At 39.6% G+C, this 18046-nt stretch overlaps 1 protein-coding gene across 1 annotated transcript; it reads left to right on the top strand.

Annotated features, from left to right (window-relative positions):
- Positions 1 to 3668: 3668 nt before the first annotated feature.
- On the top strand, positions 3669 to 11668 carry LOC129454107 (uncharacterized). The gene is made up of 3 exons (XM_073870729.1): positions 3669 to 3741; positions 7510 to 8813; positions 8930 to 11668. The coding sequence occupies exons 1-3, from the start codon at positions 3669 to 3671 to the stop codon at positions 10625 to 10627; spliced, it is 3075 nt and encodes a 1024-aa protein (XP_073726830.1). The 3' UTR covers positions 10628 to 11668.
- The last annotated feature ends 6378 nt before the right edge of the window (positions 11669 to 18046 follow it).

Genomic DNA, 18046 nt, shown 5'->3' with positions numbered 1-18046 from the left:
CACGTAGCGGGGAGTGGTTAATTTGCTATTCTGTCTCCTAACAGCTCACCCTCTCAAAGAGGATGACCCATACTGTGGCGTGTTGACCTTCATTCACAGAACCTGGGTTACCTGCGTAACCCTCCGATTTAAAACTGAGATACCGTAAAACTTCAAATAATAGCCGAGTCCCAAATAGACGCCTGTCTCTTTTAGACGCCTGGTGTGACGACAGGTTTGGGTAAATAAACGCCTGTCTCAAATAAAGGCCTGGTCTGTTTTTTTAGTTTCGGGTTGTAATTAATCTTCTAAAACCCGTCAGATAGTCTGTTTAAGACAGTTCTATGGTGCAGATTGAACACGCTAGTTTTTTTTGCTTACCGGTAGATGTCACGTGACAGACGCAGTCGTTCCGTTACTCATCACTATGACAACACAACAAGCTTCGTCGCCAGGATTGAGGTGATGATGACAGTAGCGAAGTGGCAATCGAGAGAGTCTGGACTTTTCCCGCTGGGCCGGTAGTGTTTTGAGGCCGCTGATAATAGCCGGGCTTTCAGTCTTTTGTCATGCATGCACTCTCGCCACATATTGTATTTCTCACGCGGAAACACTATTTATCATATTTAATATGCTGCAGCGCCCAAAATGTATCTGGCCGCACTGCTCTCTCTCTATCAAGCCCGTCTTCCCTAGAGTTCTAGTCGAGCGAGCCAATACAAAAAAAAGAAAGAGGCTACACAATAGCCAATCAGAAAATAGCACTGTTGTATCTGGGTAAGATTTCACGCAACAACCAATAAAAAAACATTACCTTGTTTGCTTTATTTATACTGCCAATAATTTAAGACTGTTGTTATTACACGAACTAATTTGTTTAAACACATTCAAATTAAAAATAAAACGTAATATGTGGTAACCTCCTGCTGTCATTCTGGAACAATTAAATTAAAAGCCTGTCTCTTATAGACGCCTGTCTCTTTTAGACGCCTGGTGTGATGATAGGTTTGGGAAAATAAAAGCCCGGGCTATTATTTGAAGTTTTACGGTAAAAGCATTGACCGCAATTGCGCCATGTAAAATTCTCCATTGCAAATCTCCCACTTTTTTGGTTAATGGTGACTTATATAATATTCTCCATTCTGGTTTTGTGTCTTCCTTTAAATGAAGGATAGTACGCCAAGGTGTATCAATTTTACCATCTAAAAACTTTCTATTTAGAGATTTAACACAGATCTTATACAATGTTCTTCCAGAGGCTGAAACATCCCCTAGAAACAATAGAGTCTAAACATTTAAAAATGGCCCTTTACACTCATCCAGATCTGGTAATAACCACATGATGGGAAAAGGGTCTTCACAGATTAAATGAGCTAAACCCCTCGAGTAGTTCTCCAACAGTTCGTATTCCTCAGAATTAAGAACAGACTTCCATTTCTCAAGTAATTTTGCCATCTGGCGTGTTGACTTTATTCCTAGATGCTTAGCAACTAGGTCAACATTTCCAAAGTCTGCTCCAGTTAATTGTATAAGATGACCGATGGTTATTACTCCAGAATTTAGAAGAATCTTATCAAGAGCAGGAAAAAATCCATTGTTCGTGATATCCAAACGTGAGCCATAAACCAAAGGTTCCTGAAATAGTAATGCAACATCACTGTACTGGCTAAGTCTCTGCACTTTAAACAAAGACCAAACTTTAAAAAGATTCCTGTAAAACACAGGCAGTGTTAGAGTTCTCAACGGGTTCGGGTCAAAAATATAAGCAACTGAGTCGGGTCGGGTCGGACCTCGGGCTTAATCTTTTACGCTCGCGAAAAAAAGTATTAATCATCACTGCTGTTCACCGTAAAGAAAGTCTGGTCTGGCTGCTGCAACATGCATCACAGAGAGGGGCGGGGGATAGCAATAAGCTCCAGGGTGGATCAGCAACGGATCCAGACCGGAGCTGCTGGCTTCAGAACGGATCCGTTGCGGATCCGCTTCAGAGCAGATCCGTTGCGGATCCACCCCAGAGCTTATTGCTATCACTGCATGCACGCCTGTTGCCTGGAGAAGAAGAGATGGAGAAAAGTAAACTTGCCGCAGGTGAATTAATTTTTAGGCATATTTATATAGCCTATATTTAAAGTTTATTGTTTCAGTTGTTTGTATTGTTATAAGGCGTGAACATTAAAGCTTGGTTTGAATTTCCGTCTGCTGGTCATGATAATAGCCTAACGTTACGTGTATGAGAAAAAAAAAGGCAGGGGGGGAGTCGGCGGCGTCGGGCCGCGGGTCGGGTTCGGACAGATAATTCACATTGATGTGTCGGGTTACATCGGGTCCGGGCTTTAAAAGCCACGGGCCGGGTCGGGTCAGGTTGTAATTTTCAGGCCCGTTGAGAACTCTAGGCAGTGTTGTAAGGTCCGACTTATGGAGTTTTAACCAAAACAAAGGCTTGTCCAAGTTCATCTGCTTAAAACGTCTTAAAATGGCGAAAGCTACAGCTATCCAGTTAGATTCCATTGATCCAGTAAGTAGCCTCTGTACAAGCTGCAATCGAAAAGCCGCTATTCTGCTTTGCAGATCCATAAGTCCATGACCTCCCTCTTCTTTGGGTAGGTACAAAACAGCTTTTGGTACCCAGTGCAGTTTATTCCAAAAGAAATCAATCAATATTGATTGAATTTTTGCCAGAAAGTCAACTGGAGGGTCGACACAAATTAACTGATGCCATAGGGATGATGCTATCAAATTATTAATTATCAAAATACGCCCTTTGTACGATATTTTGGGGAGTAAAATTTTCCACCTTTCAAGTCGACCCTTGACTTTTTCAATTACTCCTTCAAAGTTTTTCTGTACAATCGTGTCATTTCCTAGGAAAACTCCAAGGTACTTAAAGCCATCCTTTGTCCAAGTTAGTCCATCTGGCAGGCTAGGTTCTCCATCTGACCAATTCCCAACCAGTATGGCTTCACTTTTAGTCCAATTTACATTAGTAGACGAGATCATTTTAAAATCTCTTAAAGTTTTTAACAACACGTCTATATCTCTTTGACCACTTATTAAAACAACAACATCATCAGCATATGCAGATAATTTAAAAACATTTGTACAATTAGGAAACCTCAGTCCACACAAATCATTTCTTAACTTATTTAAAAAGGCTCTATTGCTAAAGAATACAACATACCAGATAAAGCGCACCCCTGTCTAATACCTCTATAGACTTTAAAAGGAGCGCATAAGTCACCATTAACCTTTAAAATACTTTCAACGTCACTGTACAAAACCTTTATCATTGCAATAAACTTTGAGTTAAAACCAAAAGCAGCTAAAACATTCCATAAATAATCATTTTCAACTCGGTCAAAAGCCTTTTCTTGGTCTATTGACACTAGACCAAAATCCAAGTTAAGATTATTACAAATATTTATTATATCCCTAATAAAAGAAATATTGTCAGAAATTCTTCTACTTGGTATACAATATGTCTGATCAGGATGAACAACTTGCTCTATAGCTTCACTCAATCTGTTAGCCAAAGTTTTAGAGAGTATTTTATAATCACTGGATAATAAACTCTGAGGTTTGGTGCTGTTTGATAGATCCCCGCAAAAGTTCATCGTGATCGATATCGTGATCAGTAATTATCGCGAATAACCAATCGCGATCTGCAAGTTGAGTTTGTTCCATTATACACAATGCCACCCAAGAAAAACCAACAGAACGAAGAAGAGATGGAAGAGATTAAACAGTCTCTTAACTTCATGTCTGGTGAGATTAGCAAGGTGGCTAACCAACAGTCCAAATTGATGGGACTATTGGAGGAAGTGAGAGAGCTGAAACTAGCGATTAAGGAAAAGGACAAACGAATTGCTGATCTAGAGCGACGCGTCGATGATTTGGAACTAGGGATGTCAATTTATGCAATTTCCCATATTCGATGATCATTTAAATTAACGATCAATCAATCGAATAATCGTTAACAGTAATAGTGCAATAAGCCTTCACTGCAGTGGCATATAGCCAATGACATACAAGTGTGCATAAAAACGACAGCTTCCTCACGCGAATTAAAATATTTTATTTTGTCTAAATAACATGCTAGTGGGATTGTAAAATGAGTCAATGTAGTTGTTGTTTTGATAAAATCATCAATTTAAACTTATCTCGTAATGAAATATAATGACTAATAGACACAGTAAACTCCGCCTCATATGGGCACTCTGCAACAGACGCATGAAAGTCCATGTCAAAATAACAGTTTTATTATCATCAAGTGTTATTTATCAAGTTGTTTACCTCGCTTTCCGAGTCGTTGATACACTGTTTGTAATTATATCCAAGAAGCACACGAAGGGCACTTTTCTCGTCGTCACCTCAGCTTAGACGTACTTTCAGCAAAGAAGCTTATATTACGGAGATGGCAACCTTCCATTAGAAAACACGCAGCGCCTCAGCCAGTCAATAATGATGATCAGTGATATATGTTGCGGGCATTCAGGGTGTAAGGACAGTCAGTTACAGTTTACATTTGACAGTTTCTTGCCATAATTTAAGATGACATTTTAATCTGTTCATTAAAAACGGCTTCTGGTCTCGTTCTCTGTATATAGCAGCGTTGCTATGCTAATCTTGCAGGCTTCCCCGAAGAGGGTCTTTGCTTTCAGTATCCTAAACGTATTTGCATTTTCTGCGTCGGACCCTGTCAGATCCACTGCGGATGTAATTTCGTTGCGTTGGCAGCCAGCCAGCCTCGTCTCGCATGACGTTAAAAAGCACATGCGTGTGCTTGGCATCGAGCATTGTTGTGATCATAGCTAGTAGTTTAACTTTTGCGCGCTCGCTTAATTTTTTTTTCTCCAACTGTATGTGTTTTGCGCAGGCGCCGCACACACGTGCATGATTTTGTTTCCAACAATCGTTAAGTTTTATCGAGTAAATTCTTATCGACAATTAATCGAAGATCGATTAATTGTTAACATCCCTATTTGGAACAATATTCGCGGATGGATGATTTAATCATAAGTGGGCTTACAACAAGACATCAAACCTTTGCTGGTGTTGTATCCGGAGAGAAAGGAGAGGATGCCAAAATGAGCGAACAATACTCGCTGGAAAGAGAGGTTGTCCAGTTCTTTCAAAGTAAAAATATGGAAATACAAACCAACGCGATATCAACTTGTCATAAGCTGCCCACAAAGGACAGGAAAACTAAACCGGTGATTGTCATACGATTCGCTAACAGAAAAGCCAAAACAGAACTACTAAGACAAGGAAGGAAACTACGTGGGTCAGATGTGTACTTGAATGAACACTTAACGAAAAAAAAAAACGCCGATATAGCAAGGCAGGCACGGATCCTAAAAAAAACAACAAAATACAAGCTACCTGGACTAGGAACTGCAAGGTATGGATTAAGTTAAATGGGTCACCCGAGGAAGCAAGCAACATTGTGGTAAGAGAACTCAGTGAACTGGATAGATATAAATAACGATTACAGCTGGATATGTTAACGAATGGGACATAGTCAAAGGACAAGTACATCTTCACTAAATAAATTAAACTTGAACATTGTATGGATCATGAAAGCATAGAACTGAGAACATTTAACTATATGGAGCATAAGTTACAAGAAATGGAAAATGAAATTGATCCTGAGAATAACTTTTTCCACAATATAAAGATAAATTGCAAATACTACACTGATGAACAATTTAAATCTAAGGTAAAAATTAACAAAGTATCCATAATACACTTTAACAGCAGGAGTTTAAATTCAAACTTCTCAAAAATTAAACAGTGTTTACAACAAATTGAACAAAAAATAACAGTTATAGCAATCTCTGAGACTTGGCTTACTGATGATCAAGCTGTGATGTATGAAATAGAAGGATATGAGATGTTCTTTGTGAACAGAAGGAAAAAAAGGGAGGGGGAGTTGCTCTGTACATTGATTCTAATTACAGGAGCAGAATTGTGGGAAGTATGTCATTTGTTAAAGACAACATTATGGAGTGTGTTACTGTAGAAATTGAGAGAGAGCGAGAAAAAAATATTATTATAAGCTGTGTGTACAGAACTCCGGGTTCTTGTGTTGAAACATTTACAGAAGCATTAGTGGGGTTGTATGACAGTCTGAACAATAAGAAAATGTGTTTTGTCTGTGGAGACTTTAACATAGATCTATTGAACCCACTCCATCATAATGCAATAACCGAATTTACTAATGCAATGTATAGCATGAGCTTATTCCCCACCATTATACATCCAAGCAGAATTACGACACAGAGTGCAACTTTAATAGACAATATATTTACCAATATTATTGATAGGAAAATATTAAGTGGACTTCTTATTAACGATTTGAGTGATCATTTGCCGGTGTTTGCAACCATACCATGCTGTAAGGTTCCTTATAGAGACATACAAGTTAAATTAATAAGACATAAAACCAAGAGGGCAATAAACAATTTCAAAGAAGATCTTATAAATCAAGATTGGAAGGAAGTTTATGTTGAAGATATAGATGAAGCCTATGATAAATTTATATCTATATTAACAACTTTTTATGACAAAAACTGTCCTGTAAAGGAAATGGGGAAACAGAAATTTGCAGAAAAACCATGGTTAACAAAGGCAATCCAAAAATCATGCAGGCGGAAAAATATATTATATAAGCTTTTTATTAAAAAAAGAACTAAAGAAGCAGAGCAAGCATATAGGTTATATAAGAATAAATTGATTAATATTATAAGAAACAGTACTAGAGAGTACTATAGCAAATCATTGGATAATAATAGAAATAACATAACAAAAACATGGAAAATCTTAAATGGAATAGTAAGAAACAAAGTTGGAAGGACAGGATGCCCAGTCTATTTTATGACAAAGAATAATGTAAACATAAGTGATAAGGAACAAATTGCTAATGAATTTAATGAGTTTTTTGTAAATGTTGGTCCCAGTCTGGCTGGGGAGATTGAAGACATTGGAAGTAGAAGTAAAGCATTAAGAGAGACGGGTAAGGTGAATAAGCAATCAATGTTAATAAGAGGAACAAATGGGAAAGAAATAATTGACATTGTTAAATCATTTAAAAATAAGAAGTCAACTGATTGGAACGATATGGATATGTCTGTAGTTAAACATATTATTGAGTGTATTGACAAACCACTGGAACATCTATGTAACTTGTCCCTACAAAAAGGTTTATTTCCTAAACAAAATGAAAATAGCTAAGGTTATACCCATATATAAAACTGGAGATAGACATAGTTTTTCAAATTATAGGCCTGTTTCTTTGCTTTCACAGTTTTCAAAAATATTGGAAAAATTATTCTACATAAGATTAAATGATTTTGTTATAAAATACAACATAATAAGCAATCAACAATATGGGTTTAGAAATGAAAGCGTCAGCGTAAGTTCTACCAGGAAGACTCTAATACCACGTCATTCATTCATAAAATCGGCTTACCAATCACAGCTCAATGCCGACTATTTAAACGCTGAACTAACACTCTCTCCTGCTGCCCGTAGGTGTCGTAGCTGAAGTTCGCCTTCATCTATCGCTTTCGTGTAGCTCAAATATGTCTCAAAAAACGCTCGTTGATTTCGAGATATCTGATTCGGACGACAATACAGTTCCGCCATCCCCTTCGGCATCACCACGCCGGAGCTCTCGTATCCAAGCACGAGTTTGTCCTTGGAACCATTGGCCCTCGGACAAAATTATTCACACTCTAGAGGATTTCGGTATTCATGCAAGAAGCGACCTTTCACGCACAGACCTCGTTCTCCTGGCTTCCAACACTATAGGCAACCCCCCTGCCGAACCAACGGATTCTTCTCCAGCGGCTAATACTACTCAAGCTCATCCCAAACCAGCAGCTAAGAAACGCACTGCTAAATCTTCTTCTCCTCCAGCCAAAAAATCTAAATCCTCCACATCAACGCTATCGCCCAGCCATGACTCAAGAGGCTCTAACTCACAGCTTTTAAAAGCTATTCAAGGTCTTACTGAAAATGTTAAAAACCTACAAAACAGAATGGGAGCGTTCGAGGCAGTTCTCGCCACGCAGCCCGGAACATCCTTACCTTCAACGTCCACCGGGTCTCGGGCTCTCTCTGCTCCGCCTAGTTTTCCTGATCTTCCCACGGGACCCTCCACGTCCTCAGTAACTCCGGCATTCCCTCCATCTACGACTCAAACTCCATTTCAGTCTGTCCCCTTGCCATCTGTCACGCCTCATTTTACACTCTCTACGGCGGTTGCCGCTCAAAGTTTCGGAAGGCCTTTTGTTCCACCCGCCGCCGTTACAGTGTCTCAAAAAATGAGATCTGACATAATTAACGGTAAGAACATCAATCTGGCTGCCTTGCTGCTCCCGTCACCAGCAGTAGATCGGCAAATGGTTGACTGTGGCGACGTGGCAGTCTATCTCAAAACTTCAGATCCCAGACTGCATCGCAACCTCTCGTTCTGTGAATTCGTCAAGGCTTTTGGCACTTATAGAGATATCATGTGTCAAGTTTTTCCAGAACGCAGAGAAGAATTAGACATTTACCTGGCAATGCTGGCAGATCTTAACTTAAGATATGGGGGCACTTTGTTTTATGAATATCATAAATCATTTTCAGCCAAAGCCGCTTCGTTCGTTACACTCTTCAACACCAAACTGGACTGGTCCATTACTGACTCTGAACTTTTGGTTCGCCATTTCGGCGGTCAGAAAACTCTGGCTTGCGCAGTGTGCAGCTCGCACGGTCACTCTGCACCTTTCTGCCCTAAGACACTGACTGCACGAGCTGCGCCCGCTGTCCATGGTGCTGACTCTGCACACGTACCAATAGACGTAAAGGGCCGTCCCATTATTGAATTTAATGGCATTCCTGTCTGTAATAATTTTAATGAATCTGTATGTACTTATTCAAAATGTAAATTTTCCCATGTTTGCAGCTCTTGCAAGGACCCGCATCCAAAATCTGTCTGCCCACGACGCTTCAGGCCTGCGACAAGAGGACAAGCGCCGTCTCACAAAAGATTCTGAACGATCACCTTTCTACTCCAATTAACATTACAACACTCTCAAGTTACCTCTCATCTCACCCTGATCCTTCGTTCGTAGACTATTTAATTACTGGGCTTTCTCAAGGTTTCAGGGTTGGTGTCCTGTACCCGATGTCCACTTCTTATGTAGCTAATAATTTGCAGTCTGCCTTAACTGAACCTGATGTAGTTTCGTGTCTCGTGGCCAAAGAACTGAATAAAGGTTACCTTATCGGCCCTTTCAGCTCTCCTCCTTTTTCACCCTTCCGTGTTAACTCTATCGGCATAGCTACACGTAAATATTCCGGGAAAAAACGCCTGATTTTCGACATGTCGTCACCGCATTCTAACACTTTCGCAAGTGTCAACGAATGCATTCCCTTAGAACCTTTCTCGCTTTACTACGCTTCAGTCGATAACGCCATTCATCTCATTAAAATAGCGGGACTTGGTGCATGCCTAGCAAAAGCAGACATTACAGATGCTTTCAAAATAATGCCTATTCACCCTTCTGATTGGCCTCTTTTCGGCATTAAATGGGAATCAAAATTCTATTTCGCAGTGAGACTCACTTTCGGCTGTAGGAGTAGCCCGCACATTTTTAATTGCCTGTCGGAAGCTCTGTGTTGGATTCTGTTGAACGTTTGCAATCTCCCCTTCGTGCTACACCTTCTAGACGACTTTCTGCTAATAGACTTCCCTTCTTCACGTCGCTCTGTGCTCGATATCTTAAAGCACTTATTTTGTGAATTAGGCATTCCCCTGTCAAATGAGAAAACAATGGGTCCGTCTACCTCGATTGAATTCCTCGGCATCATTCTCGATTCGATAAAGATGCAAGCTTCACTCCCTATCGAGAAACTCGTCAGAATTAGGTCGTTCATCGAATCTTTTCTCGAGCGTCGAACCGTTTCTAAACACGACATGCTGTCTCTCCTGGGACATCTAAATTTCGCAATGAGAATTATCCCTCAAGGTCGCTCCTTTATTTCTCGATTGCTGACCTTGGCTCACTCAGAAGTTAATTTGACGGACACAATAACTTTAGACGAAGGGTGTGCTTCAGACCTCAGGTTTTGGTCACATTTGCTTAAGAACTGGAATGGTGTTTCCTTCTTCTATAATGACAATTCCGAATCATCCGCCGAAATAGAGCTTTACACCGATGCAGCCCCTTCTATTGGTTTTGGGGGATACTTTCAGGGGGAATGGTTTTCAGAGAAATGGCCTGCTGCATTCTCTCACTTAACTGTTACAGCTCCGTCGATTGCGTGTTACGAGTTATATCCTATCGCCGTAGCCAGCGTCCTCTGGGGTCCAGCCTGGTCACGTAAACGCATTACAATGTACTGCGATAATGTAGCCACTGTCGAAATCATTAACAAAGGTCGATCACATTGCCAGGCTATAATGTCTATTCTTAGACGTGTAACATGGCAATCCGTCATCAATAATTTCACAATTAAAGCCGAACATATCCCAGGAAAATCAAATGCCATTGCTGATGCTCTCTCTCGCTTTCGTTTACAGGCTTTCAGGCGGCTTTGCCCAGCAGCAAACGAGATTCCAACACCATGCCCGACACTGCACGAAATCATCCTGGATTAGGTTCCCACTATAACCATCTGCTTAATTCTGCCAGATTTTATATTACACAAGGAGTAGCGCCATCTACTCGCAAAGCATACAGTTCCGCGTGGTCTTGGTTTACGACCTTTTGTTTCTCGTTTCATATCCCATTATTCCCCATTTTAATTTCAACTGTATGCACGTTCATAGTCAGTTGCCATGAGTCACGCGATCTTAAAATCGCAACTATACGTAAATTGCTGGCTGGCATCCAATTCCACGCACGATATTTTAATCCTGACTTTCCAAGTCTTTTTTCTACGCCCTCGATCCGGCTTCTATTAAAAGGCATAGAGAAAAGTATTCCTAAGATTCCCGACAAACGCCTCCCCATCACACTCGACTTGTTACACAGATTAGTTTCTTCCGTACGTAACGGTCCATTCTCTGCTTATACCAATACCCTTTTAGAAACTGTGTTTTTAACAGCTTTCTATGGTTTTATGCGTTTAGGCGAACTCGCCTGCCACACACAACGTTTTAATCCAGCTAAGGGTTTGTCATTTTCAGATTTATGTTTTTCACCCACCTTTTTTGCTTTATTTATTAAACACTCAAAAACAGATACATCAGGATCAGGTGTGTCAATTTACATTTCAAAAATTGATAACCCTTATTGTCCCTTTACATCTATGATTCAATATCTCAAAGCCCGACCACGCACCCCTCATAACTTCCCCCTATTCATCCTTCCTAATGGTCTTCCTATGACAAAGCATTGGTTTTCATCTCATCTAGCTTCAGTTTTGGCATTGTGCGATCTCTCCCCTAAATTATATACCGGGCACTCATTTCGAATTGGAGCTGCTACTACAGCAGCTGAATGCGGCATTCCAGACTCGACCATCAAAACGCTCGGCAGGTGGAACTCAACGGCTTATGAGACCTATATCAGGTCCGACTCAGTATTACTGACTGCTCAGCAGACCCTCTCACGCGCATACAAGGTATGTCTATTACGGCAGATACTGGTGGTGGTGTTATACGTCTAAAATTTCACATCGACCTCTCTAAATTTAAACGCAGCCATAGTGACGGCTATTATTATTTTCTTAATAAAAGAAATCCGTCATCAAGTATAGTTGCCTATCGTGGCTAATTTTGACTATCATTGCTCACGCCTTTTTATCTTTCAACTGTAATGGTTAATTTAATCATGATTTAAAATTAGCGGTGGTTTAACCTGTCTTACGAGTTTCTTACATTTTATGCCCTCTCTTTTAACGTAGCCCCTTCAACGCAGCCTAGTGGTTTCACATATGCCTATCGGGGCTTTCAATCAATGCAGCCTATAGTGGCTTTCATATCATAAGTCTATTATTGAACTATGACTGCAACACAGCTTTATGATAATTATGCTTCGTTCTTATGACTACATTTCAATTGTGGTTTTATCCTGCCTATCGTGGCTCTCAAATAATGTTACCTTCATGATTTATTCCTTTGCTTAACAAGGTTTATTTAGCCTAGGGGGTCTAATAAATAGCGTTCTTACTCTAGAAGTCTGGTCCTTCTTCAGGGCAAACTGAAGGTGGTTACTCGTCTAAATTCTTACATGCTTTTTACGTATCTCTGCAGCTTCGATGTAGCCTATCGTGGCTTTACATATCGCCTATCGGGGCTATTGATCGACGTAGCCTACCGTGGCTTTACATATCACCTATCGGGGCTATTGATCGACGTAGCCTATCGTGGCTTTACATATCGCTCATCGGGGCTATTGATCGACGTAGCCTATCGTGGCTTTACATATCGCCTATCGGGGCTATTGATCGACGTAGCCTATCGTGGCTTTACATATCGCCTATCGGGGCTATTGATCGACGTAGCCTATCGTGGCTTTACATATCGCCTATCGGGGCTATTGATCGACGTAGCCTATCGTGGCTTTACATATCGCCTATCGGGGCTATTGATCGACGTAGCCTATCGTGGCTTTACATATCGCCTATCGGGGCTATTGATCGACGTAGCCTATCGTGGCTTTTCATTTCGCCTATCGGGGCTATCGATCGCTGTGGCCTATCGTGGCTTTACATATCGCCTGTCGGGGCTACCTATTCACGTATAGCCTACCGTGGCATTTTACGACGAAGCATATTGTAATTCTTATCCTTTTCCCTTCGTGTAAATCAGAAATTAAATGGAATGCCTATGCCTATCGTGGCTTTATTTTTGGGGGGGGGTTCCAATAAATAGCGTTTATAGCTTAAGAAGTCTGATTCCTTCTTAACATTTTTCTTGTTTCAGGTTTGACATCTCTTTGATTCCCTAGCAATCAAGCCAGTCGATCTACTTCACTTTTGGGGGTAGGCTCCGCCCCTGCCTTCAACATCAGGCAGGATCTGCCGGACTACAGCTAGAACCGGACGAAAGGCGGGGCATATGCCAAAAGAATCTATACGAGACTTAAGCATCTATTTAATTTTGAGATTGATTTGAATTTCTGTCTTTTAAGTCAACATGGAATAAATGTCATTCAAACGTTCACTTGCCTTCTGAGTCTTTATGGTAGAAATGAAAGCGTCAGCGTAAGTTCTACCAGGAAGACTCTAATACCACGTCATTCATTCATAAAATCGGCTTACCAATCACAGCTCAATGCCGACTATTTAAACGCTGAACTAACACTCTCTCCTGCTGCCCGTAGGTGTCGTAGCTGAAGTTCGCCTCCATCCTCCCCACCACCACCAGGTTGTTCCCTGTTCTTTTGTCCGGGGGTAGGCTCCGCCCCTGCCTTCAACATCAGGCAGGATCTGCCGGACTACAGCTAGAACCGGACGAAAGGCGGGGCATATGCCAAAAGAATCTATACGAGACTTAAGCATCTATTTAATTTTGAGATTGATTTGAATTTCTGTCTTTTAAGTCAACATGGAATAAATGTCATTCAAACGTTCACTTGCCTTCTGAGTCTTTATGGTAGAAGTAACAGAACAACCTCACATGCATTAATAGAATTGGTGGAGAAAATATCTAATGCAATAGAAAATAAACAATACACAGTTGGGGTTTTTTTAGATCTTAAAAAAGCATTCGACACTGTCGACCATGACATCTTACTAGAAAAACTAAAAAAATATGGAGTAAGAGGAGTGGCACACTCTTGGATAAGTAATTACTTAAAGGAAAGGTATCAATATGTACAAATAGACAATTGCAAGTCACAAATGTTGCAGGTGACATGTGGGGTTCCCCAAGGCTCAGTGCTGGGCCCATTGCTTTTTTTGTTATATATTAATGATATATGTGAGGTTTCCAAAGTATTACAATTTATATTATTTGCTGATGATACAAATGTATTTTGTTCTGGTGATAATCTGAAACAACTTTTGGATACAATGGAAAAAGAAATGGTATTGCTAAAAGACTGGTTTGATTTGAATAAATTAACATTAAATACAAGCAAAACGAAATTTATTGTGTTTGGTAATCGTTTATCAAACACAATAAGTAAATTAATGATTAATGAAGTTGAAATAGAAAGGGTGTCAACAATTAAATTTCTTGGGGTGGTTATTAGGCTTGCCGCGATGGTCGGTGAAACGGTGATAACCGGTGCTTCAGCCTCTCACCGGTTAGATCACTTGCCCACCGCGACACCGTCTTTCACCGTCGTTTTGATATTTTCATGTAATTAAATCATTTAGTTTCGTTAGAGAGAGCAAACACTTACAACTGAATGTGTCTGCTGACTGAATTTAGCGGAGCTGAACGCGCGTCACGTCACAGAGCATCAAGTGTCAGATTTCATTTATTCCTGTCAGAGTGTGCGAGGCAAGCTGACTGACCAGACGAAGACAGAAGCCGCGCCCGCGTGCTTACTCGTTTATGTTATAATATACATATATGATGTTTGATATAACCGAGCTCGTTTTGTTCTTGTGTTTTTCATCAAGAAAAATAATAAACCCATCATTCAAGCAGCGCTTTATGGAGAAGTAGCCGGTTGCTCTGCTTGGGACTGACGGGTTCTGTCAGAATTACCTGGGCACATTGACTCAAGCACTAATTAAACTAGTAGCTGTTGCACTCACATTGCACGCAAATTCATACGCGATTTAACGCAGCGTACGCAAGCACTGCATTTAAACAGTTGCGTAATTCAAAAGTGAAAGTAAAATGTGCACGTCTGCATGCGCATTTATAAGCCCCTCCCACTCTGTGAAACCGGGATCACCGGGCTTGTGACGCGCCGATTAACCGGTGAGAAAATTCTGTCACCGCGGGAACCCTAGTGGTTATAGACAATAACCTAAATTGGAAGCTCCATATATCTTATATTAAGAATAAGATTTCAAAGTCTGTTGCAATATTATATAAAGTTAAAGATTTCTTAAATGAAACATCACTATATACACTGTATTGTTCCCTAGTGCTTCCATACATTAATTATTGTGTGGAAGTATGGGGAAATACTTATAAAACAAATATCAATCCAATATTTCAACTGCAAAAGAGAGCAATACGAATCGTGAAAAAAACCAACTATAGGGAGCCAACTGTCACGACCGGTTAAACACCGGGAAGTGGAAAACAAAGAAGAACCCAAACGCAGACCCGAACTACAAAAATAAACTATGATTTTATTAGAACAGAACATAAATACCCACGAGGGGGTAAAACAGAATATAAACTAAACACTGGTAAGACACGTAGCAAAAACTGGAACAAACTGGAACTTGTAACAGAGCACACGAAGGACATGAAACTCTGACATACAACAACGCACGCACACCACACAGAGAACACGAGGGCATAGACAGCACCTCAATGGGGAACAGGTGAACATAATTAATCACTTAAGACACGAGTACGTAAGGGAGTAGGGTAAAAGTGACAAGACACTGGGAACACGTGTCACACATACATGATGTGAAAACACACGTGTTCCCACATAAACACAATGCTGCCATAGTCTTGCCCTCTAACATCCCACCTGGATAATAACCAAGGTCAGGCAAGACCATGACAGCCACAAAACACTGGGAACACGTGTCACACAGACATGATGTGAAACACACGTGTTCCCACGTAAATACAATGCTGCCATGGTCTTGCCCTCTAACATCCAACCTGGATCATAACCAAGGTCAGGCAAGACCATGACAGCCACAAAACACTGGGAACATGTGGAAGCCACACAACTATATGCCTCCACATGCTCCCACACAGAACATAGTACTGTCATGGTCTTGCCAGATACACTCAGACCTGAGTCTGGTACAAAAGCTCTGGCAAGCCCATGACACCAACAAACTCCCTATTTATTGAATTAAAGGCTCTAAAGCTCAAAGAATTAGTAGAACTAAAAACATTACAAATCATGTATAAAGCAAAAAAACAACAATTGCCAGAAAGTATCCAAGGGTTGTTTACAGTAAGAGAATGTCAACATGACTTAAGAGGATATTGTGTATATCAAAAGAAACAAGTGAGGACCAACGCAAAATACCATTGCCTGTCGGTAAAAGGTGTAAATCTATGGAACAACTGTGATGATGAATTAAAAAAATGTGGGACACTTAGTAAATTAAAGAAATTATTTAAAAATAATGCACTGAAACTATATGAAACTAGTTAAAGAGTGATAACTGAACAAGTTGCTTTGTTGAATTTTGGATTATGAAACTGTATGCATATGCAACATTAATGTTTATAATTTTATCAGTATTTCATTGATAACATGGTATAGGGTAATACATTTTTTTATCTTATTTTTTTATTTTTATGTTGTTAAAATATGATGTTTGAAAAGGGTAGGCATTATAAGCAAGGGCTTCTGCCTACACCTGTTTCAGACTGAAGAATATATTTGGTTGCTTGTTAGCTCAACTGTGTTGACTGTCAGTCTGAAATAAAATAAAATCAAATCATTCATAAACTCACCGGTCTCCAATTTTTAATATCATTTAAATCTCCTTTTTTCGGCAACAGGGTAATTACTGCTCTACGGCAACTTGTGGGTAACCACCCACTAGCAAAACATTCATTAAGTACATCCAGTAAATCTGGACCCAACTCTTGCCAAAAAGCTTTATAAAAATCAACCGATAAACCGTCTATTCCAGGAGATTTACCACAATCCATTTTTTGAAGGGCTTTTTCCAGTTCACCAAGGGTTAAAGCTTTACTAAGTTCAAAATTAACTTCTTCAGAAATCTGTGGCAAGTTGTTTAAAAAATCATTATCAACATTAAAACCTACTAATTCACTTTTATATAAATCCTTATAAAACTCAACAGCCCTCTTTCGAATATCAATAGGATTAGACAACAGTATACCACTCTCTGAGCGTAAGGCATGAATAAACCTTTTTTGTCCATTCTTTTTCTCCAAATTAAAGAAGAATTTTGAGGGAGCATCCATTAATTCAATGCTCTGGAATCGTGACCTGACGAGAGCTCCTTGTGTAGTAATTTCTAGCAGCTCAGCTAAAGAGCTTTTCTTCTTTTGAATGGTTTTAAAATCAGTTGTATTATCTGATATCTCATCTTGTGTTTGAAGCTCTACTAATTCTTTTTCTAACTTTTTCATAGAGCAGGTAATGTCCCTAGTGACGTTGTAAGTATATTGTTGACACAATTGTTTAACTTGCACTTTTGCTAGGTTCCACCATTGTTGTAATGACAAAAAAGATGATTTTGTAGTTTTAACATTTTTCCAAAAATTAGTGCTGCCACTAACGACTAATTTTCTAACGACTAATCTTTCGACTAATTTTTCGAATAGTTGACTATTCTAAACGACTAATTAAAAAAAACTCAAGTGTTTGTTATTTCATTGTGTCCATTTTATTTTGAACCCACCGATGTCATAATATGAATAACTTAAATGTTACCAAATAAAAAATTACAATGTAAACAATATAAATAATAATAAAAACTTCCAGTGCAAAGTAGATCCTTAACAGAAATATTAAATGTTTCACTTCTACTCTTTGATCTTATATTGCATTTTAACACAACTGAATGCTATTTTACATATTATCTGTTCTGTTGTAGCCTATAATAGTGACTAAACATGACCCATCACCTCGTTTTTTATCCAACCAGCTGTTCCTTTAACTGCTGCTAAAATCCTGATTTAGATATGCAAAAATCACCATACATTTACATTGTAGCTTTACTGCTGTTGCTCTTCTCATAATTGTTGTTGTGTTTTGAGCCATTTCTTGATTTTAAATGCGAGTGATATAGCGCAGACAATTCGGTGCAAATTCAGAAATATAAGAGAATACACTGTTGTTGTTACATAGACTACAGAACACGTCATACAGCATCATAGGGAGGGAGAACGCTCGCACACAGACTCACACTACTTCTAATCTTTCTTCAAGTCATGTTAACTCGATCAGTCGTCTTTGTCAGAGACATCTGTGAATGTTGACGTTTACGC

Source organism: Misgurnus anguillicaudatus, chromosome 1, assembly GCF_027580225.2.
Source record: "Misgurnus anguillicaudatus chromosome 1, ASM2758022v2, whole genome shotgun sequence".
NCBI lineage: Eukaryota > Metazoa > Chordata > Actinopteri > Cypriniformes > Cobitidae > Misgurnus > Misgurnus anguillicaudatus.
Note: the sequence above shows the minus strand (reverse complement) of the source record. Positions and strands in the feature narration are given on the sequence as shown.